Source organism: Arachis hypogaea, chromosome 14, assembly GCF_003086295.3.
Source record: "Arachis hypogaea cultivar Tifrunner chromosome 14, arahy.Tifrunner.gnm2.J5K5, whole genome shotgun sequence".
In the NCBI taxonomy this organism is placed as follows: Eukaryota; Viridiplantae; Streptophyta; class Magnoliopsida; order Fabales; family Fabaceae; genus Arachis; species Arachis hypogaea.
Genome location: NC_092049.1, coordinates 138,725,689 through 138,751,067, shown reverse-complemented (window position 1 = coordinate 138,751,067; position 25,379 = coordinate 138,725,689). Strand labels below are relative to the sequence as shown.

At 28.8% G+C, this 25,379-nt stretch overlaps 2 protein-coding genes across 5 annotated transcripts in view; one reads left to right on the top strand and one right to left on the bottom strand.

Annotated features, from left to right (window-relative positions):
• LOC112740691 (isoflavone 7-O-methyltransferase) overlaps positions 1–25,068 on the top strand; it is a 76,641-nt gene extending 51,573 nt beyond the window's left edge. The window contains exons 4-6 of one of the 3 annotated variants that reach the window (XM_072215210.1): positions 18,519–18,758; positions 24,265–24,504; positions 24,589–25,068. In XM_072215210.1, coding sequence (XP_072071311.1) covers positions 18,519–18,758; positions 24,265–24,504; positions 24,589–24,621 — 513 coding nt within the window. In that variant the 3' untranslated portion in view covers positions 24,622–25,068. Of the gene's footprint in view, positions 1–18,518; positions 18,759–18,839; positions 19,353–24,264; positions 24,505–24,584 lie in introns of those variants that run through there. The other 2 variants (XM_072215208.1, XM_072215209.1) reach the window with 2 other exon arrangements.
• Positions 7–2,289, bottom strand: LOC112744580 (isoflavone 7-O-methyltransferase-like). Of its 2 annotated transcripts, none has more exons than XM_025794250.1 (3): positions 1,982–2,289; positions 601–1,131; positions 7–519 (listed from the first exon to the last, which is right to left on the bottom strand). In XM_025794250.1, the coding sequence occupies exons 1-3, from the start codon at positions 2,234–2,236 to the stop codon at positions 214–216; spliced, it is 1,092 nt and encodes a 363-aa protein (XP_025650035.1). In that variant the 5' UTR covers positions 2,237–2,289; the 3' UTR covers positions 7–213. The 2 variants fall into 2 exon arrangements, with proteins under 2 accessions (XP_025650035.1, XP_072072238.1); XM_072216137.1 differs by having other exon boundaries at positions 601–1,125; positions 1,982–2,279.
• Positions 25,069–25,379: the final 311 nt, after the last annotated feature.

Below are 25,379 nucleotides of genomic sequence, written 5' to 3'. Positions count from 1 at the left end.
CCTTAATTAATTTAAAAAACGAAACATTTATTAATTCATAACATACATCATCAACACTAAATTCACAGTTTTATTACAATGATATTACAATATTTTATTCATAAAAAGTACTATCTAAACAATAATACACACTATTACATAATAAAATGTGTATTTTATTCTTACATAATATTTATTTTTATTCGTAGAATTATAAATTATTACGAGATTATTTTAAGGATAGACTTCTATAAGTGATAAATATCCAGTAAATGGAAATATCTTGTAATTATAGAGGCCAGCTTCATAAAAGATATTTTTCCATTCTTCTTTGGTTCTCTCTCTTCCGTGAATAATTTGCATATTTAATGTCATAAGATATTTGAGTCGAGTAATTTCAGGTTCATCTTGTTCTTCATTTATCACTGTCTCTAAAATTATTATTTTACCTTTTTTACTCTTGCTTGAAACCTTAACAGCATCTTTACAATTTTTCAATATTTTTATGCAATTGTCGTCACTCCAATTATGTAAGACTAGCTGCATAAAAAGACAAAAGATATATATCATAATCATTTTATAATGTAATATCGTCATCAATCCCGCTAATTAAATGGTTACCTTAAGTAGAATTGCATCAGCCTTAGGAATGGAATCAAACATGTCTCCACCAACAAAGCTCAAATTGTTGAATCCCTTCAAACTTTCCACAACCATTGGAAGATCAAATACTATACATTTGAGTGCTGGAAATTTCTCACTGATAATTAGAGCTGTGGTTCCATTTCCACCACCAACATCCACAATTGTTTCCAACCCCTCAAAGACCATGTTGTGATCCTTTAGTGCCAACTTTATCATCTGAGAATCACCGGCCATAGCGTCATTAAACAAACCCAAGAGTCTAGGATTCTTGTCAAGATACTCCCACAAAGGTTTCCCCAAGGTGATCTCGTATAGACGGCGATCTTCGTCGGAAAACCACTTGCTCAGATAATTAAAGGAATCTGAAATAAGTGGATCCATAACGAACTCAACCAATGGAGCTATACAAGGGTTTTCAGTGCCTTTGATCAAGAGTTCTGATGCTGCTGTGAGAGCAAATGCTTCCTTTTCTTCTTCTTCATTGCCATCATGGATTCTAACCTTTGTCTTATAGATACAGATATAAATATTAATCTTTTCATATAATTAAAATGCAAATATTGAAAATTTCAAAATCAAAGTAACCTAAGTAAATACAAAATTAGAGAGATGGGAAAACATAAAGATATACAACATATATAGAAACACCTATATATGATTACAAGATATAGCAAAGTATATTTTTTGTAAGTATTCAATTTTCTAAAATATTAATCATAATTATGAATTTAGTGCAATAGTTTTGAATTTGTTCATACTAATTTAGTTAATATCCAAAATAATGAGAATTGAAATCTTAGGTTAATTAATAATACAAACAAATGAACTAAATAAGTAAATACATAATAAAAAATAAGAAAATATTAATTATTTCAAATTCTATTTTGGAGAGCAAAAAAAAAAAAAGATGAATGAGAGAATTATACCTAATCTTAAATAATTTAAGATAAATTTTTTTTAATATAGATTTAATTACTCTGTCAATTCCTATAGTTTCATTAAATTTTAACTAGATCTCTATACGTTTTTTTCTTTTCAATTAGATCCTTATACCATATCAGATTTTGTAATTAATTAAGTTCCTGCCGTGACAAAAACGTTGATATTAACAAAATATTCTATTAAACTATATATAGAATATTCAGTTAAGTGTTAAGCATATTCATTTTGCTTAACGAAATATTCCGTTAATTCTAATATTTTTATCACGGTAGGGATTTAATTACAAATCTGATATGGTATAGGACTCAATTGAAAAGAAAAAAGTATAAGGACCTAATTGAAAATTAAGTGAAATCACCTTTAATATATTAAAGAGAAAAGAGGTAGTAGAGTGATTTGAATTATAGATTCTTACGATATCAAAGTATCCAATATACGCCATGTAGCGCATGAAAACATGAATGCGATCAACTTTAGTTGACGGAATTTTGAGAACGGAGACCAATTCTGAAAGAGTAATGGGTTTTCCATGGTCGTGGATTATATTTGGTATGCGAGAATCAATAATCCACTTGAGACACATGGGGTCTAGAATGCTAAACATGTGCCTATAAACAAGTGCTTGAGCTTTGAAGCTCTCGCTTGCGCTGCGGCCATTGATTGAAGTCATAACTCTTTTGTGAACAGTTTTGATTCTGCTGGTCTTTTTTATCTTTGTGGTTGATGCTCATGTTGAACTCTCATTGGTTTAATTTATAGTGTAAGGTTTCATCTTGCATGCAAGAGGTGATTAATTTAATAAATTTTCCATGTGTACCACGTTATGGATTGTTAAGGTTGATATAGTTATTTTAAAATCCCTAATTTATTGGACAGCATCTATCTGATGTTAGACTAAAATATTGGAGGCTACTCCGATAAAACGTATCTTTTTAAAAATAGTTTTTAATAATTAAAATTTAACACATATAATTGATTAAATCGTATTATTTTTGTCAAAATTAGGGCAAACAAATTAATTTAACCAAAAAATGGTGAATCAAATTTTAAATTGGTCTAAATTATTTTTTTTTATAAAAAATGACTACAATACTTCTAGTATAGAAAATGACTAAAATACTCTTATTATATATATTAATTTTGAGAATCTTAAATTTTAACTCTTTTCTTCTTTGTCGTCATAGGTTAGGATTTAGAATTTTCAATATATATATATATATATATATATATATATATATAAAATAAGGATATTTTAGTTTTTTTTTAATAGAAATATTGTAGTTATTTTTTATAAAAAATATTAATTTAGATTGGTTCAAAATTTAATTTATTAATTTTTTGTTTAAATTAATTTGTCCAATTTAATTTTAATAAAAATAATACAGTTTAATTATTTATATGTGTTAAATTTTAATTTTTAAAAAATATTTAAAAAAAAAAGATATTTTTAACATCTTTATCTAAGTAACTCCTTTAAATATTTACAGCACCATTATAAGTTTATGACGCTCTTGTTGATCTAGAAGATAAGTGATTTTTTGTTTCCTTCTATATATGATCAGCTTTTGTATCGTACAATTATGGGGGAATTAATTACAATATATATGTTGACCATTAGACTACTTGACATTACTTTTTCTATGAATAAATTAAGCCAATTTGTGACTACTCAATATTGGATTATTGCACTAACAATTAAGAGAGTAGTTATAGGTCAATATTAATGTATTATATATAAATATATGTAAGATTTAATTTATTTTTTGATGTATATTTATATTTTAATATATATTTTATATTAGTAATTAATTTTAGTGATTAATTTTAGTGTATATATAATATTATCAATTAAATTTATATATAATTTTAAAAAAGTAAAAAAAAAATTCAAATATAATCAATTTTAATAAAAATTTAATCAAATCAATCAAATTATTTAATTATTTTTAATTATTAACTTCATATAAAATTGATTACATTTAAATTTAAAAAAAAAACTTAATAATTGTCTCTAAGTCTATTATAACGGCTCCGCATATAATAATACATAATTACAATTCTGGCTAACATTATTTCAAGCATCCAACAACTCTTTTTTTTTTTTAAATAAAAATATGAAATTCAAACCCGCAACATCTTAATTGAGTATGAAAAACTATGTCATTTAAGTTATAATTCATTGGTGCATCCAACAACCCTTGCATGAAATTGAACGGTCTGTTTATATCTTAATTATTGTTTGGGTATGCGCGAGTTTCTATGTTAATGTGAATTGTGTAAGTTTTTTATTAAATTTTTATAGGTTAAACTTTTCTAATCAAGCTTTTATAAAATATAAACACGTGATACTTTGCCATCAAATTTTTATACTACATATATACATGATAATTGATAAATCATTCAACGTTCTACATTTAAATTAGGTGTTCTAATAAAAATTTTATGATCGTCATAATGTAAAAATATTTTATTTTAATTATTGAATAATAAAGTATAAAATTTAATTTTTATATATTATAAAAATATTATTTTTATTTAATATGTGATTAAATAAATAAATTATATTTTTTAAACAAAAATTATTATAAAAAAATATTTTTAACATATTTAAATAGAATCTTTTCACAATATAAAATACTACAACGAATTGAAAATAAAAAAAATCTTTAAATATTAATTAAAAATTCATTAAATTTCGTAAGAATAACGCTTTAAATTTTAAATTTTTATTCAATTTTCTTTTTAATAACTTATAATCAGATCTCGATGAACCTTCAAATTATTAATTGTTATACTTGTCTAGTGCACAACTTACATGATTTGCTTTGACCGCAACAATTAATATATTGATAATCAAGTAATCAACTATTCTCTTTGCTTTTTTTTCTTGAATGTTTATATACTAATCATTCTACAAGAATGAATAAAAATCTATAAATTATATCTTTTTATTTGTAATATACAGTGTAACAGTCCAAATCACTCACTAGCACGATATTATTCGTTTTGACACATAAGAACTCACAATTTTGCCTTTGATAATAGGGATGATAACCGAAATTCTCCACACTCACTCGTCAAAACGTGTCATGCTAGGGAGAGGTTTCACACCCTTATAAGACATGTTTCGTTCCCCTCCCCAACCGATGGGGGACCTTACAACCGTGGCACAATTAGTCACGTTTATTATTCTCAACTTTTGTATCTGTCTCTTGAGACTACTGTAACACTCTCACTATCAGAATGTCACGCTTCTAACTGCGCTACTCTGATAGGAAAAAGTATTACGATGAGTTTATATACTTAATATTAAAATAGGAGCCTTTGACTCGACACCGCATTGCCGATTTCTTTTAAAACCGGAAATAAATACTTTAACTAAAAAAAACAAATAGGCATAAATTTATATACAAGACTTCTTACATAATAGCTAATAATTTAATAAACATACAAAACACACAACTCCTATCCCTCTTACAAAAGTTGTAATAACAAAGACGAGGGAAGAAAAATAATCTAATTAATACAACATCATATAAACCAAAACGCAGTATAACTCTTCATAATGCTCTTTCATCCGATTCCTGAAAAGGTAAAACTGTAGGGGGAGTGAGAACCTAACCACACGGTCTCACCACGGAGTTTCAGAATTGTCATAAGAAGGTATTTAATAAGAAAACTGTTTTCAAGTTCAGTGATTATCATTGCCTTATGAATCCTTTTAAAAACCAATAGCTATTCGCTCAAAACCTTTTCAAAGAAACCAATGTATAATCTTTCAGAAATTCAAAACCTTTCTTTTCTTATAAAAAAATCAAATCTTAATTAGAAATCAACCACGCAATCAATCAACACAATCATCAATTCAGTTCCAAAGTTCATTCTCAGATGTAGCACACTAGGACAAAAACAGGCAAGACAGACAAGGAAAGCACAGGTTTAGGTAGCAGTTACAGCAATAATTCAGGTAGCAGTTCAGAACAGTTTAACAATTAGGCAAACCAAAACAAGTTCAAACCCAAGCAAAGCATACAAATGCATATGATACATGCCTGTCCTATGGCTAATGAGCTTATCTGTCGATTATCCAGCCAACCCGACAAGTCCGAAAACCTTAGACTGTCCCCCGACGTGCATCCCCATGAGTCTATGCATATTTTTTTCTCATATATATATATATATATATATATATATATATATATATATATATATATATATATATATATATATATATATATATATATATATATATATCAAATCGTTCAATGAGGTACTATTCCTGAGAATTTATAGTGTCCGGTTACCCTTACATCATAGGGTCAACAGAGTATCGAGTTTCAACCTGGTACACATGGTGGCAAGCCACGGTACTTTACCCAGGAAACTTGTGTCTCAGATAATTCAAATTTATAAGCCATATGGATAATTCATTCAACATTCATCGACATCTAAGTCATTCTCAATATCATCATCATTCGTCAATCCATATCTCATTTCCAAATTCATTCGAAAATCATATTTCAAAGTCAATCCTCATCATCCTTTAACCCCAATTCAAAACACAATTCATTCTTTGATAAATAAATCAATATTAAAACATGTAATGTTTAAAACCAAATCTTTTCAGATAATACTTTAAGCAAAACTTCCAATTTTATAAAATTTTGGCAGCATCTCTAAAACTCGGACACTGCCACCCTTTTCGGGTCCCATCCAAACATTTCTCAAACCTTTTCTCAACCTCTCCAAATCTCAATCATTTTCCAAAATTCAACTAGTTCCAAAATCAAATTATTTTCAAATCGAACCAATTCCAATAATAAAACTCTTTTTAAAATCAAACCAGCTCAAATATTAAATCATTTACAAAATCAGACTAACTCAAAATCAAACCGCTTCCAGAATCAATTTATTTTCATATCTCAAATTATTTCCAAAATCAATTCATTTATATTACCAAGTAAACTCCAAAACTAAGAAAATCCACTTTTCATAATAATCAAGTAAATAACATTTCAAACCGGTTTTTTATCAACAACCATATACCACTCACGCAATCAAGCACCCAATAATCCAGTCTAACAAACCATCACATCCATAAGACAAATATAATCACAAAAGTATATTTTTTTTGCATCAATATCTATTTATCACAACTCTATAATGTAAAATAGATTTTAAGAAAAACCCCTACCTCAATTAGTCGAAACCCACAAAGCCAAAATCGACTAAAAATCCTTTTCTCTTGGCCCAAATACAACGACATCGAATCCGACCATTTTCCGTAGTAGTGACAGCCATAGAAGCACCGTACACAATAGTAACTCAACCCTAAAATGTTAACGTCGCAAAATCCTCAATAAATTATAACGAATTGCTAACAGCGAGAGTTCCGAAACAAGAAAAACTCACCGAATCAAGAGAGAAATAAAAGTTGGAGCTATTGCAAACCCAACGGCCATCACCGGCAAGAACGGAACCTAACAAAAATAATGGAAAGTGAAGGTGATGCAGAATAGCTATGATGGTTAATCCAATCAGCACCGAGAGTGGCATCAGTAATTTCAACAACAGTGGCCATGGTTACAGCAAAATAGAGAATTCAAACTCAATGGAATCAAAAACAGAAATGAATTCAATGGGACTGGAAACAGAGACCGCTTACGATAAAAGAACGAATAGCAGCAATAGGAGAGGCAACCCCCTTCTCTCCAGTCCGTGATTCCGACAACCAGAGGCACGGCGGCTGTTCCCCAGTGACAATCGATGGCAGCGGCTGAAGCTTCTTCGACGGTGACTGAAACCAACACGCAGAGATAATAAGGTTTTCGGAATCTCAAACGAAGGTAAACCAAACTCAAAAACCCTTACCGATGGTGAATCTCTGTGGCGGCAGCGGAGTTTCTCGACAGCAGAGGCACTGCGGTGGCTGAGTACGGATCTCTCCTATCTCTCCTATGCTCCCGAGGTCTCTCTCTCTCTCTCTCTCTCTCTCTCTCTCTCTCTCTCTCTCTCTCTCTCTCTCTCTCTCTCTCTCTCTCTCTCTCTCTCCCTTCGCATACGGCGACGGTGCAGGCTGGAGGTGACAGCGCGAATGGCGGCAACAAAACTGGAAGCTCCTGCGACGCAACGACGGCGAGAGTCTAGTCACTGCGTCATCCCTTCCTCTTCTCCCCATCGCTCCCCTTCTCCTCCTCTTGTGCGTGAAGACGACACGACTGCGACGACGAGGACGACACTGAGCACGGCGCGACAGCGAGCGGGACACAGTCTTGAGCAGCGGGGCAGTAGTGCGGCGGCGGCTCCTCTCCGGCACTCTCTTCCTCCCTCTGTGATTTTTTCCTTCCCTATTTTCCTCTTTCTTTCTTTCTTTCTTTCTTTTCTGAAGGGATGGAGCGGAGTTTGAGTTAGGAAGTGGTGGTAGTTAGGTTAGATTAGGAGGGGATTATAGTTTAATTTAATTAAAATTAGGGTTTTATTTGAAAATTTTGAGTTAGGATAAAATTCATATGAGTAATATAACAATTTTATAAAATTAAGTGTAATAGGATAATTAAAAACCTGTTTTAATCCAACACTAATATTTATTAAAAATACTATTTAATTATCATTTTATAAATTATTCTTAAATAAATAATTCTAATTTGATAACTATAGATAATATAATTAATTTTCTTTATTCATAAAAATTAAAGTATTAATTTCTAAAATCACAATTATTTAAATCAAATAATGTAAATTTTTATTATTTTACGACTCTGAAACTTTATAATTTAAATGTGAGAATTACTCAATAATTATAAAATTAGATAAAATTTTTAATTTAATTATCAAAACTTGATTTAGTTAGATTTAATAAAATAATTTTTGAAATTAAAATCTTTAATGAATAAATAAATTGAAATTAGTTCACAATAAGATTTTTCGAAAATTCTGAGTCTTACAACTACTGTGACAAAGTTTCCCAATTCCCATGCTGATCCACAGGTTGAACTAGTGGCCAAAAAATATTTGTCAATTACTGGTTCAATTTTAGTAATTATATTAAGTTTTAATTATTTGGTTGGTTTTTATAATTTTATTAAATTTTTAATTAAATTTTTATTTTTTTAATTAGATTTTTATACTGTTTCTAATTTTATAATTATTAAATTATTTTTATATTTAAATATTAAAATTAATAAAAGATTTTTTTCATAATACATGGAGTCAAATGTCTAATTAAATTTTTAATTATAAATATTTTTAGTTTACGAAAAAATATTCAGTTAATTCTAATATTTTTATATTAGAAAGGATCTAATTATAAAATTAAAAATAACATAAGGATATGATGAGTCCATATTTTCCGATATATTTTGTCTTGATTTGAATGGATTCTAGCATATGAACTCATATTTAAACACCAAAATAGCATACTTTTGTATTTGATTCTAAATATAAAAACATGCGTTTTAATACTTAGATTAGTGATTTTAATTCCACTTTTATGTCATTCGATGCCGTGATATGGTTTGTGAGTGATTTCAGGCCTTAGAGGCAATAATGGATGGCCAAAAGTGGAAGAAAGCATGTACAAGGGAGAAAACATGAAGAAAACAAGAAAAAGCACACACAGCGAAGTGTGCGTGCGCACAGCCCTACGTGCGTACGCACAAGCGAGAATTTCCATGTGTGCGTGCGTACACGCACAGGTCAACTTTCAACCGAGTGTGCGGACGCACACCTCTGTGCGTCCGCACAGGTCCCTGCACGTGATTTCATTAAAGAAACGCGTGCTGCGCGATTTTGGGGGCCTTTGGCCCTGTTTTGGAAGCTCCAATGCTGAAAGGAAAGTGCTATATCAAGGGGGATTGAAGCCATATGAAGGCATGAGAGTAAAAGGCCACATTTTACATTTTTGCTTAGCATAGTTAATTAGGAGTAGGAGTAGTGTAGAGTAGAAAGCTCTCCTAGGATTTATGTAGGTTTCATGTAGTAGTTTATAGCTAGCAAGCTTAATTTTGGATTTTGATGATCTTTAATTGTAAGTACTCTTTAATTCCTCTTTAATTACATTGTCTTTATCTTCAATTTCTTTTGGTTCAAGTTACTTTGTTCATATTTGCAATTTTGTGTTTCTTAAAGTTTTTATCAATGAATTTTATGTTTCATGCTTCCTTTATGTTTGATTGCTTGTTTATGTTTGGTTTTGTTGATAGTTGGTTATAGTTTGTTATTTTTCCTTACAATTTTCTATGTTTTACTTTTATGCACACAAGGTGTTTGTGAAAATGTCAACTCTAGATTTTGAGTAGATTTTTCCACCTTGTGGTTTGAGTTCCTAGGATACTACAATCATAATGTCCGACATTTAGTGGTAATTCTTGGGTAGATAGTTGACTCTTGTTTCCATTGACGCTAGCCTTTTATCAACTAGTTTGGTAAGTTGGTTAGGACTTATGGATTAAGGTCAATTATGCTTGCTTGACTTACTCCTCGATGGTTGGGGTTGACTAGGCGAGATTGACCTATTATAATTACCATAGTTGTGGTTATGGCGATAATAGGATTCCTTGGATCCTCATTCCCAAGTTAAGGCCCCTTTTATTGCATTTCTAACATTTTCACTAGTTCTGATCTTATTTCCTTTTTACTTGCATTAATTACAATTTTGATCATTCCTTAGTTCTTTTATTACTTAGTTCTTTCAATCTTTAGTTCTTTAATCCAAAATTCCCTTTTGTCCCCTTAACAACCGAAAGAGAAACACTTCCAATTGCATTCTAGGGAGAACGATCCGAGGTTTGATTACTCTCGGTTATATTTTGTTTTGAATTGGAATATTTGATTTGAGCATTACTTGTTGGCTAGGAACTATATTTACAACGCCAATCTTATTTTGAGATCAAATTTCTAGTCGACGGAAATGTACACTATCAGGATCCAATTAAAAAAAAAATAAATATACTTAATTACAAAATTGATAAAACTATAACAACTAACAGAATAATTGAACCGTATATTAATAATTAACGTAAGTTTATACAACTTGAATTCATTATTGTCGATTTAGAAAATTAATTTGTTTTTCCTTAACGATTTGTCCAAAATAAAATAAATTGTAGAGAGGAGTAGTAGTGCAGCAACACCAAACTCACCCAATTCTGTTACAGAATTGAAAGAAGTTGGTTTACCAGTCCAGGAAATCACTTGATGAATATTGATATTTACATGCATACTAATTGTATAAATAGCTGACTCTCTAATTGTATTAGATGTAGGAAAATACACACATTCAGTTCAGGTCTAAGATCAAAATTTCTCATTCTTTTACTCTCTTCTTCTACCTTAGCTTATCATCTCTTCTATACTTTCATCTAAATAAATACAACTTTTTCTAGCCAGAGACTCAGAGAAACTGAGAGAGAAAGAGAATAAAAGTTAATTGATTACTTGATTATCAATATATTAATTGTTGCGGTCAAAGCAAATCATGTGTATGTTGTGCACTAAACAAGTGTAACAATTAATAATTTGAAGGTTCATCGAGATTTGATTATGAATTATTAAAAGGTACATTGAATAAAAATTTGAAACTTCAACTGCAATTAATTCTTATGGGATCTAATAAATTTTTAATTGGAATTTGAAGATTTTTTTAATTTTTTATTTATTTTCAACTCGTTGTAATATTTTGAGTAAAGTATTATTTTTGTTTTTAACGTTTGAGTTAAGTTTTAAAGTTGTCTCTAACATTTAAGTCGTCCTATTTAAGTTCCTAATATTTTACAATTGGCTCAATATTTTCCTGCTGTAAGGGATCTATAACATCCCAACTTTTTGAATCAAGTCATTTTTTATAACTAATTAATTAATTAAAATGATAATGATTTAAGATTTGAATTTAAAATTAAACATATGAAAACACTAGTGGTAGTAAATCTTTAATCGACAATAAACAACCTTTTAAAATATAGTCATAATTAATTCTACATTTATTAGATTTGAATGATATTTAGTTATATGAAAAAATAAGAATACTAGCTCTATTCCTTAAGTTCAGTATAAAATTAAATTCAAATTAAATTAGGTAGATAAATCTGTTACAAGTTCATAGTAAAAAATCGCGCTCTTATCAGCCAGCCTGATATACTAACAATATTTCGAGAAAATCTCAAGCTGTGGTTATCCGATTGACTTTGTTTAAGATTCATTTTAAAGTTAATTCAATTATCTATAAATTTGTCTCTAATAGTTATTTCCAAATTCCAAACTTAGAAAACGTTATAGGACTCGCAAAGTGACAATTCAGATTGAAGATTTCACCTAAATGCCTCGTAAAATAATCTGCACATACCTAAGAGCTATTTGATCCTTCATTTCTCAATCTATTCCCTTTTTATATACAAAATATTCTAGTATACACAAAGTCTAGCCATGAAACAAGTCTTTCTTCACTAACAAACCGCATCTATTTGCATCGGAATACCTAGCGGAACTTCACTCGAGGTAGGAGTTTTATGCAAATTTTTATGTCATATATAGATGTTAGCATTACATGTCATGATATAATGTCTCTTCCCTTCATACGTATTATGCATTACAATAAAAATTTTATGTGCATAAAGAACTGAGGGAATGATCCTTCGGTAAGGGAAGGTGACCCCCAAAGACAAGATAATCGAGATGAATCCTTCGGTAAGGGAAGGTGATCGGCAAACTTTTGGGAACCTTCGGTAAGGGAAGGAGACTCCCATCAATTTTATATAATAAGATATCTTTATTAATATAACTCTTTTCTCGTGTATGTCTAAATAACCTTGATTATAAATTGAACTGAGGGAATGATCCTTCGGTAAGGGAAGGTGACCCCCAAAGACAAGATATCGATATGATCCTTCGGTAAGGGAAGGTGATCGATCGAGATGATCCTTCGGTAAGGGAAGGTGATCGCCAAAATGTTTGGGATAAGAACCTTCGGTAAGGGAAGGGGACTCCCACATTTTATACCGATTTGAACTCAATAGCTTCCATAAAAACCACGAGAAAAAGTAATGAAAAGTGCAATGAAAAGTGTGATCATGATTGTTTTTATTTTATCTTTTTTTTTTATTTATGATTATGTTTATTATTGCATTCAAGGATCCTTCTTTTTTCCAAAATTTTTTTTTGTATGATGTATGATATTGTTTAAAATCTTTATTTTATTCAGATCTATTCTGTTTGACTTATCTATGACAATGTTACTATTCTTCTCTTATTTATTATTTATTTTGTCTTGCTTTATGGCCTATGAGAACATCATACCAAGATTTATGAGTTTACCTTTATATGTTTTAACGCTATAGGTATTTTGTATGCGTCACACATGTCATAACATAAGTAAATGAGAAGCATCTAAAAGTCACACCATTCCGACTAATAAGGACTTTTGAAAATAATAATTGAACAACATTGTATTATCACCGTTTTTATTTTAAAACTCGGAGTGGCTGGAGATGGATACAATGACACCATATAGATAAACTATTGAGAAACTTTTGTTTCTCACCCCTCTCTCCGTACCATCTTCAGGAAGGATGTGGTACAAAGCAATACACTGCTAAGTTGAGGTGAAAAAATAAGTGCGCTATTAGGAGCGAGCTATCAAGAACGTAAATATGAAACATTAAGCGTTTATCTTAAGAAGGAAGAATAGAGACGAATGTTTCAGTCATATTTAAACAAATTAAGAGAATTAGGATTTCCTATGTGTCTTGTTTTATCCTTATTGACTGATTGCAATTGTAACTATATATGATGTTTTCTTTTTTATTTGGTATGAGTAAAGCTTGTCATTGTTGTGCCTTCATAGTTTAGCACACCAATTTTTCATGTTAGTATTTTTAAATCCACTTATATTTTTCAACTAGTAACTATTCTAATAAAAACTAATTATTCAATATTTTTATCTATAAATTATTTTATATAAATATTTCACATTTATTTTAAAAGAAAAATTTCGCAAGGTTTTGAATATCAACTACTAAATATAATCCAAATAAAGCTTAACTCAGTTTAAAAGTATTAGGGTGTTACAGGATCTGTTAACAGATTGACGGCAGAACAAAATTAAGACGATTTTGAAATGTTAGGAACTTAAATAAGATGAAAACGTAAAGGACAAAAACGATACATAGAAATAAATTTTAATTTTATCCTTCAATAATATCAATTTTTTACGATACATAGTTATTCAATTATTTTTTAATCACATATAAGTAAATTACACTTAATCACATTACTTTCATTATAAATAAATTTATTTTTTATAATTTTATTTTTAAAGAATTTTACACATCATGAAATATTTGTAGAATGACTAGTATATAAACTTGCAAAAAAGAAAAAAAATAATACATATACAATAAAGTATAAATTGTACCTTTTGTCTCTAATGTATCAAAATTATTTAATGTTTAGTTTAGTTCAACTTTATTTTTATTTTTATTCTTCAATAATATCAAGTTTTTACGGTAGATAGTTATTCAATTATTTTTTAATTTTATTCTTAATCACATTATTTTTTTCTAAGTGACTTTTTTTATTAAGAGCAAAATTAAAAAATAAATTAAATAATTATTTGTCGTAAAAAATTAAAATTATTGAAAAAAATATTAAAATTTATTAAAAAGTTAAAAATAAAATTTAATTTAATTAAACATTAAAGAAGTTCTATATATTAGAAACAAAAAGATATAATTTATAAATTTTTACTCATACTTATAGAATGATTAGTATATAAACTTTCGAGAAAGAAAAGCAAAGAGTATGTATATATATAATAATTTATTTCTATGTATCATTTTTGTTTCCAATATTTTCGTTTTATTTAAATTCCTAACGTTTTAAAATCGTCTCAATTTTGTCCCGTCGTCAATTCTATTAACAGATCACTAATGGTAGGACAACATTGAGTCAATTTTGAAACGTTAGGGATTTAAATAGGACGATTTAAACGTTAAGGACAACTTTGATAGTTACCCCAAATTTTGGGGACAAAAACGATACTTTACTCTAATATTTTACATTGCTAAAAAGTCCTATTTAAAGATGTCAAAAATATATTTTTATGATGATCTTTGTTTAAAAAGTATAACTTATTTGTTTAGCCACACTTTAAATAAAGATAATATTTTTATAATATATAAAAACCAAGCCGTACAATTTATCATCCAATAATCAAGATGAAGTATTTTCACATGATAATAATTATAAAATCTTTAGGAAAGTAACGTAAAGATCTAATTGAAAAAAAATATATAAATACTTAATTACAAATTTGATAAAATTATAAAAACCAATAGAATAATTAAATCATATATTAACAATTAACATAAATGTATACAACTTGGATACATTATTGTCGATTTAGAATTTTTTTTTCCTTAATGATTTGTCCAAAATAAAATAAATTGTAGAGAGAAAGAGAAAGAGAATAAAAATTAGAATTTTTTCCTTAATCATTTTTCCTTAATCATTTTTCCTTAATGATTTAGAATTTTTTTTTTCCTTAATGTATACTTCCATATGGATAATACAACTTTTTTAAGCCACAGAGAGAAAGAGAATAAAAATTAGTTGATTACTTGATTAAAAATATATTAATTGTTGCGGTCAAAGCAAATCATGTAAGTTGTGCACTAGACAAGTATAACAATTAATAATTTGAAGGTTCATCGAGATCTGATTATAAGTTATAAAAAAGTAAATTGAATAAAAATTTAAAATTTAAAGTGCTATTCATACGAAATCTAATGAATTTTTAATTGAAATTTAAAGATTTTTTTATTTTTTTATTCTCTTTTTTATTTTCAATTCGTTGCAGTATTTTATATTGTGAAAAAGTCCTATTTGAATATATTAAAAATATCTTTTTATAACAATTTTTATTTAAAAAATATAACTTATTTATTTAATCACACATTAAATAAAAATAATATTTTTATAATATATAAAAATCAAGTCTTATATTTTATTATTCAATAATTAAGATAAAATATTTTTATATAATTTTTATTAGAGTAGTCATTTAATTTAAATGTAGAACGTTGAATGATTTATCAATTATCATGTATATATGTAGTATAAAAATTTGTTTGGAAAGTATCACCTCACGTGTATATATTTTATAAAAGCTTGATTAGAAAAGTTTAAACTATAAAAATTTAATAAAAAACTTATACAATTCACATTAACATAGAAACTCGCGCATACCCAAAAAATAATTAAGATATAAACAGACCATTCAATTTCATGCAAGGGTTGTTGGATGCTTGAAATAGTGTTAGCCAGAATTGTAATTATGTATTATTATATGCGGAGTCGTTATAATAGACTTAGGGACAATTATTAAGTGTTTTTTTTTTTTAAATTCAAATATAATTAATTTTATATAAAATTGATAATTAAAAATAATTAAATAATTTGATTGATTTGATTAAATTTTTATCATAATTGAATGCACCTGAATTTTTTTTTATTGACATATATTTAACTACTCTCTTAATTGTTAGTCCAATAACCAATATTGATGAGTAGTCACAAATTGGCTTAATTTATTCATAGAAAAAGCAATGTCAAGTAGTCTAATGGTCAACATATATATTGTAATTAATTCCCCCATAATTGTACGATACAAAAGCTGATCATATATAGAAGGAAACAAAAAATCACTTATCTTCTAGATCAACAAGCGCGTCATAAACTTATAATGGTGCTGTAAATATTTAAAGGAGTTATTTAGATAAATATGTTAAAAATATCTTTTTTTTTAAATATTTTTTAAAAATTAAAATTTAACACATATAAATAATTAAACTGTATTATTTTTATTAAAATTAAATTGGACAAATTAATTTAAACAAAAAATTAATAAATTAAATTTTGAACCAATCTAAATTAATATTTTTTATAAAAAATAACTACAATATTTCTATTAAAAAAAAACTAAAATATCCTTATTTTATATATATATATATATATATATATATATATATATTGAAAATTCTAAATCCTAACCTATGACGACAAAGAAGAAAAGAGTTAAAATTTAAGATTCTCAAAATTAATATATATAATAAGAGTATTTTAGTCATTTTCTATACTAGAAGTATTGTAGTCATTTTTTATAAAAAAAAATAATTTAGACCAATTTAAAATTTGATTCACCATTTTTTGGTTAAATTAATTTGTTTGCCCTAATTTTGACAAAAATAATACGATTTAATCAATTATATGTGTTAAATTTTAATTATTAAAAACTATTTTTAAAAAGATACGTTTTATCGGAGTAGCCTCCAATATTTTAGTCTAACATCAGATAGATGCTGTCCAATAAATTAGGGATTTTAAAATAACTATATCAACCTTAACAATCCATAACGTGGTACACATGGAAAATTTATTAAATTAATCACCTCTTGCATGCAAGATGAAACCTTACACTATAAATTAAACCAATGAGAGTTCAACATGAGCATCAACCACAAAGATAAAAAAGACCAGCAGAATCAAAACTGTTCACAAAAGAGTTATGACTTCAATCAATGGCCGCAGCGCAAGCGAGAGCTTCAAAGCTCAAGCACTTGTTTATAGGCACATGTTTAGCATTCTAGACCCCATGTGTCTCAAGTGGATTATTGATTCTCGCATACCAAATATAATCCACGACCATGGAAAACCCATTACTCTTTCAGAATTGGTCTCCGTTCTCAAAATTCCGTCAACTAAAGTTGATCGCATTCATGTTTTCATGCGCTACATGGCGTATATTGGATACTTTGATATCGTAAGAATCTATAATTCAAATCACTCTACTACCTCTTTTCTCTTTAATATATTAAAGGTGATTTCACTTAATTTTCAATTAGGTCCTTATACTTTTTTCTTTTCAATTGAGTCCTATACCATATCAGATTTGTAATTAAATCCCTACCGTGATAAAAATATTAGAATTAACGGAATATTTCGTTAAGCAAAATGAATATGCTTAACACTTAACTGAATATTCTATATATAGTTTAATAGAATATTTTGTTAATATCAACGTTTTTGTCACGGCAGGAACTTAATTAATTACAAAATCTGATATGGTATAAGGATCTAATTGAAAAGAAAAAAACGTATAGAGATCTAGTTAAAATTTAATGAAACTATAGGAATTGACAGAGTAATTAAATCTATATTAAAAAAAATTTATCTTAAATTATTTAAGATTAGGTATAATTCTCTCATTCATCTTTTTTTTTTTTTGCTCTCCAAAATAGAATTTGAAATAATTAATATTTTCTTATTTTTTATTATGTATTTACTTATTTAGTTCATTTGTTTGTATTATTAATTAACCTAAGATTTCAATTCTCATTATTTTGGATATTAACTAAATTAGTATGAACAAATTCAAAACTATTGCACTAAATTCATAATTATGATTAATATTTTAGAAAATTGAATACTTACAAAAAATATACTTTGCTATATCTTGTAATCATATATAGGTGTTTCTATATATGTTGTATATCTTTATGTTTTCCCATCTCTCTAATTTTGTATTTACTTAGGTTACTTTGATTTTGAAATTTTCAATATTTGCATTTTAATTATATGAAAAGATTAATATTTATATCTGTATCTATAAGACAAAGGTTAGAATCCATGATGGCAATGAAGAAGAAGAAAAGGAAGCATTTGCTCTCACAGCAGCATCAGAACTCTTGATCAAAGGCACTGAAAACCCTTGTATAGCTCCATTGGTTGAGTTCGTTATGGATCCACTTATTTCAGATTCCTTTAATTATCTGAGCAAGTGGTTTTCCGACGAAGATCGCCGTCTATACGAGATCACCTTGGGGAAACCTTTGTGGGAGTATCTTGACAAGAATCCTAGACTCTTGGGTTTGTTTAATGACGCTATGGCCGGTGATTCTCAGATGATAAAGTTGGCACTAAAGGATCACAACATGGTCTTTGAGGGGTTGGAAACAATTGTGGATGTTGGTGGTGGAAATGGAACCACAGCTCTAATTATCAGTGAGAAATTTCCAGCACTCAAATGTATAGTATTTGATCTTCCAATGGTTGTGGAAAGTTTGAAGGGATTCAACAATTTGAGCTTTGTTGGTGGAGACATGTTTGATTCCATTCCTAAGGCTGATGCAATTCTACTTAAGGTAACCATTTAATTAGCGGGATTGATGACGATATTACATTATAAAATGATTATGATATATATCTTTTGTCTTTTTATGCAGCTAGTCTTACATAATTGGAGTGACGACAATTGCATAAAAATATTGAAAAATTGTAAAGATGCTGTTAAGGTTTCAAGCAAGAGTAAAAAAGGTAAAATAATAATTTTAGAGACAGTGATAAATGAAGAACAAGATGAACCTGAAATTACTCGACTCAAATATCTTATGACATTAAATATGCAAATTATTCACGGAAGAGAGAGAACCAAAGAAGAATGGAAAAATATCTTTTATGAAGCTGGCCTCTATAATTACAAGATATTTCCATTTACTGGATATTTATCACTTATAGAAGTCTATCCTTAAAATAATCTCGTAATAATTTATAATTCTACGAATAAAAATAAATATTATGTAAGAATAAAATACACATTTTATTATGTAATAGTGTGTATTATTGTTTAGATAGTACTTTTTATGAATAAAATATTGTAATATCATTGTAATAAAACTGTGAATTTAGTGTTGATGATGTATGTTATGAATTAATAAATGTTTCGTTTTTTAAATTAATTAAGGTGTTAATAGTATTGTTTTATAAATAATCCCTTGAGTGAGAGTTTCCTAGATAATCAATATCTCCCTCTCATAAGAATTTAGTATCAGATTTACATGCACAGGGCACATGCATGCATGTGAGAAGAAGTATCCAGAAAAGGTGTGAATACCTTTTCTTGTCGACACGCTAAGTGGTTTTCGTCTTTTAATCACGAACAAAACCTTAAAATTCCAAATGTCAAAGATAAGAATATTTTAAGCGGGTGTGCAAAGTTACTATAGATGGTATTAAAATTAGTAATTATGTTATCGGTATATTAAAATTATTTATTAAAATCACATATCAGTATAAAATATATGTTAGAATATAAATATATATATTAAAAATAAATTAAATTACATATATATTTATACGTAATATATTAGTAGCTGATTTTAGTGACTAATTTTAATGTACAAATAATATTTTCGTAAAATTAGTGTTTAAATTAATGTGTCAACAAGATATTAATTGTAGAGTCTGTAAGGTCCCACATTGGTTGAGGAGGGGAACGAAGCATATCTTATAAAGGTGTGGATACCTCTCCCTAGCATGACGCATTTTGACGAGTGAGTGTGGGAGATTTCGGCTATCATCCCTATTGTCAAAGATAAAACCATGAGACTTTAATGATTAGTTATTTTAGTAGTCCCAATCGAATCAATCATTTTAAATTTGTGTAAAATGCATATATAAAAGCATAATATATCGTGCCAGTTGATCCAGATCCTGCAGCTTACCACCCAGTTGGCGTGTGAACACTTTTGAATTAGCATCTGGGCCAGAACCGATTGGTCGGGTGGAAACAGCATATCCTTAAGAAGTTTCAGCAGCACCCACCTTCCAGACATTGTTACTTCAATACCCGTGGCTCTCTAAGAGAGAATTCGGGGAGTATATCTTCCACTCTATAGCCGTGGTCATGATACTCTTCGATAGTTGAGTTCTTCCTCTGGGAGAAAAAGAGATAGAGACGGAGCACTTAGAAGAGAAAAAGGAGTGCTTAAAACTTAAATTTATTTTAATACGTGGAATATGATTTATATTTTAAAAAGAACAATGTTATACGACTAACAAAATTTAGAATAAAGTAACAATTAGGTTATTAAGAATTTTAACTTTAAACTAATTAGCCTTTGAAAAAAAAAGTACTAATCAAGTAATCAATCTGTGATAACAAACGGTGAATACGTTATATTCTTGGTCAATTCATCATATAAAATTTAATGGTGGTACTTATGTATATCATTATATACAGTGACCTATTTCATTATTGCCACATGAATATGTAGACAATATCGTTTATAATAATTTCTATATATATAACTTTCGTCAACTATTCTTTATTTACCTCAAATTCTGACAAAGCAAATGAAGTTGACTTATTTAACATTCATTAATTGTCGCGACAATTAATGAATGCTAAATAAGGCAAGTTATGGCTGTTTTTGGCTGATTTTCTTTGGTTACCAAACATTTCCGTTACTCTAAAAGTTACTATCTCCGAAACGATAATCTTCCGTAAACAAACATATTACTATAGTTAACGGTACATATGAGCACGACTGTTAAATTTTACTTGATGAATTGACGAAAAGACATAACATGTCTATCGTTTGCTATTGTAGAAAACTTAATTAGTATTTTTGTTTTTTTAAGGACTAATTAATCCAAAGTCGAAATCTTTAATGACCTCATTATTATTTATTCCAAAATTATTATTTTTAGTCAATACTTACCCAATACTCTAAATAATAAGTACTAAATTTTAAATTCTTAATTTTCAACTCTAAATATCCTATCAAAAAAATAATAAGAGCATAAGAGTAATAAAATATTATTTAATAAAATATTATTTAATTAATAGATACGAGTGTAATTAAGATTCTGTCAAAGATTGACTTGGTGGTTATAAGATTGTGTTAGTTGTTAAAAGTCCCTATATCATCAGTGGCTTGTAACCAAATTAAAGAGACACAATTGAATACAAACTATCATTCTTTCCTTCAATAATGAGTGCTTTTGGCCATGGATCGATAATAATTCTTAATACCATATAATATTTTTGTAGTAGTAGTAGTCACAAGTAGGAACAGAGAGTGCAAAATAGAGAAAGAATCAATGATAGTTTGTTTTGAATTGTGTATCTTTGGTTACAAGACATTGATATATATAGTAAAATTAAAAAACTCTTAACAACTAATAGAGCTTTATAATCACCAAATCAATTTTGGATAGAATTTTGATTACACTCTTATCTACTAACTAACTCAATAATATCTTGATTATTCTTATATGGAAAAGTCTAGGGAATCAGCAACTTTGTTAAATTCTGGCTAACATGTAACCAGTAAAGAAAAGTGAGCCATTGGATAAAATCTCACACTAATCTAACACCATTAAAACCATCATTGATGGCTATTTAATGGCTACAAATCACAAATGTTGCTGGCCCCTAACATTCTTCTTCTTATATAGAGAAAAAAGTATTGGTCTCCTATTATTTTTCTTTTAAAAAATATCGCAATAGGAATTCTAATTCAATAGCTATAAGGTTTAGGTGGGCAACATGTTAGAATCTCCTTATTACTTTATTAGTTACACTTTTACAAATATTTTACAAAAAACCAATGTAACTAATTTTCCCATTCCAGCCAATTCATCCCAAAGTTTATCTGAAGACTGAGCTTAGGACAAAGTCAAACCGAATTTAATTATTGTGATTAAATTATTAATACCGTTAAAACGACAAAAAAGAGCAATAAAAAAAGAATTTATGTCTATTCAAGTCGTATAAAATAATAAAATATAAAAAAATATTTATAAGTGTTAAGAGAATCGAAATAATAAAGACGACGTAATATTCTATAATAAATATTCAAATATGTTAAATAATTTTAATGAATACTAATTAATTCTCATATATTCTAACAATTATTATTAGTTATTAATAATTTTTTTAAAATTGTTATATTATTTTTAACTATATATATTATGAACATTTAGTCCTTTTTATACTGTGTTGACAAAACAGTACAAGATTTTTGGTTTTAAGTCACACTTTTTAAGATTTTAACGTAATCTTATTTCGAGTCAAATTCTCTTCAATCTGTTGCTGCCACAGAATTTATCTAGCTAAACATCATCTAACGATTCATCAAATTAGAGAGATCAATGAATTTCTGAAAATGACTTTAACTTAGGTGGTGTAAAATCCGAATTTTCAAAAATTAAATAATAATTTATTTTACGATTTATTCTATTTAATTAAGATTAAATTTTCGAAAATTTTTACATATAAATCGAGTAATTTCTAAATTATAATTTGAAGTTCTAATAATTGAGAAATAATAAAAATTTTATATACTATATTTTAAATATTTAGATGTTGAACTTTGTTTCATAAATAAAAAAAAACTAATTTAATTATTTTTAATTTTTATTTAATTAATAATAATTTAATTTCTTTAAAGATAATTTTATTGGATTAAAACTAATTTTTAATACTACTTTATACCCTAGTTACATTAATAATTATCCCCAAGATAAAACTCTAATTTTTCTCAATCCCTTCACCTCCACACGCTTCCATTTTCTTCCAAAATACTATTACATAGCAGTAGCAACATAAATAAAAAATAAATAATAAAGAAAAGGAAAGAAAAGAACAGAAGAGAGGAAGAGGAACGGAGAGGAGGGAGACGCATCGCGGACGGTGGGCCTCGCCGCCGCGCAGTCAAGAGACCAGAGGAGAGGGAGATAGAGCGCGGCCCTGAGAGAGAGGGGGAGTGGTCATCATCGTTGCAGAGAAGCCACACCACCATTGCACCATGCCTCGCCATCACCATCGCGTCATCGCTGCCAGCTTCATCGGATCTTTGCCGCCGAATCCGTCCTTGTCGCCACCGTTGGAATCGCGAATAAGGGAGGAAGGAGAAGACGCGAGCCATGGCCGAAGGGGAGGAGGCGCCGTGTCTGTTAGCTGCCGTCGTGAAACCCTCGCCGTTGGTCCGCCTTGAAGCCACCATCGAGCAGAGCCGCGTGAGAGAGGAGACGCGGAGGAAGGAGCCATCGTTGTTGGAGCTGGAGGACTGCTGCCGCTGTCTGCATGTCGCCGTCACCACCGCCGCGTCCTCTGTTGCACGCGGGGAGGAGGTGGAGCTCGCCCTCGCCATATCTGCACTGCTGTCGAGCTGTGGTGCATTGCAGAATCTTTTTGGAGCCGCCATCCTCTACTGCCGCTATCATGGGCTGTGTGGTTGTTCCCTTAAGCTGCCGCTACCGTTTTTGTTTCTCTAATAAGTCCAGTAGGTAATTTCTTTTCGGAATCCTTGATATATCGGTTTCTGTTTATGTGGCTGAGGTTTTGCGGCATTATTTGTCATAGGACTAAGTATCGATGCTTGCATCAGTTGCATGTCGTGTTTGAAGTCACTATTATTGCCTCAGAAATGGTTCGACGCTGTGGTAGTTACAAGACGCAAGGAAAAGGGATTTTAACGCGTTTGGGTTTTGAGTTTTGACGAGTTGAGGTAGGAAATTTATTTTAAAATTAACTATTTTAATTTATGAATGCCATTGAAGTTTAGTGAGTAATTGCAAATAATTTATAAATGTCTTGTTTGATTAATTGATGAAATTGAGATTGTTGGTGATTGTGGATATGCATGGTTGAATGTGATGAAATTGTGCTGAGATTGATTTGTGGCTGTGTTTGAGGATGATGATTTCTGTTGGTTTGTGATTTGATGATGATTAGGGTATGCTTGAAAATGCTGTTGGAAGTTGATGAACTATTATGAATATGTGTGTGTAATTTTGTGAATTATTGACAAGAATCCTAGACTCTTGGGTTTGTTTAATGATGCTATGGCCGGTGATTCTCAGATGATAAAGTTGGCACTAAAGGATCACAACATGGCCTTTGAGGGGTTGGAAACAATTGTGGATGTTGGTGGTGGAAATGGAACCACAGCTCTAATTATCAGTGAGAAATTTCCAGCACTCAAATGTATAGTATTTGATCTTCCAATGGTTGTGGAAAGTTTGAAGGGATCCAACAATTTGAGCTTTGTTGGTGGAGACATGTTTGAATCCATTCCTAAGGCTGATGCAATTCTACTTAAGGTAACCATTTAATTAGCGGGATTGATGACCATATTACATTATAAAATGATTATGATATAATCTTTTGTCTTTTTATGCAGCTAGTCTTACATAATTGGAGTGACGACAATTGTATAAAAATATTGAGAAACTGCAAAGATGCTGTTAAGGTTTCAAGTAAAGATAAAAAAGGGTAAAATAATAATTTTAGAGACCGTGATAAATGAAGAACAAGATGAACCTGAAATTACTCGACTCAAATTTCTTATGACATTAAATATGCAAGACCAAAGAAGAATGGAAAAATATCTTTTATGAAGCTGGCCTCTATAATTACAAGATATTTTTATTTATTGGATATTTATCACTTATAGAAGTCTATCCTTAAAATAATCTCATAATCATTTATAATTCTATGAATAAAAATAAATATTATGTAAGAATAAAATACACATTTTATTATGTAATCGTGTGTATTATTGTTTAGATAGTATTTTTTATGAATAAAATGTTGTAATATCATTGTAATAAAACTGTGAATTTAGTGTTGATGATGTATGTTATGAATTAATAAATGTTTCGTTTTTTAAATTAATTAAGGTGTTAATAGTATTGTTTTATAAATAATCCCTTGAGTGAGAGTTTCCTAGATAATCAATATCTCCCTCTCATAAGAATTTAGTATCAGATTTACATGCACAGGGCACATGCATGCATGTGAGAAGAAGTATCCAGAAAAGGTGTGAATACCTTTTCTTGTCGACACGCTAAGTGGTTTTCGTCTTTTAATCACGAACAAAACCTTAAAATTCCAAATGTCAAAGATAAGAATATTTTAAGCGGGTGTGTTGAGTTGTTATAGATGGTATAAAAATTAGTAATTATGTTTTTTTTAC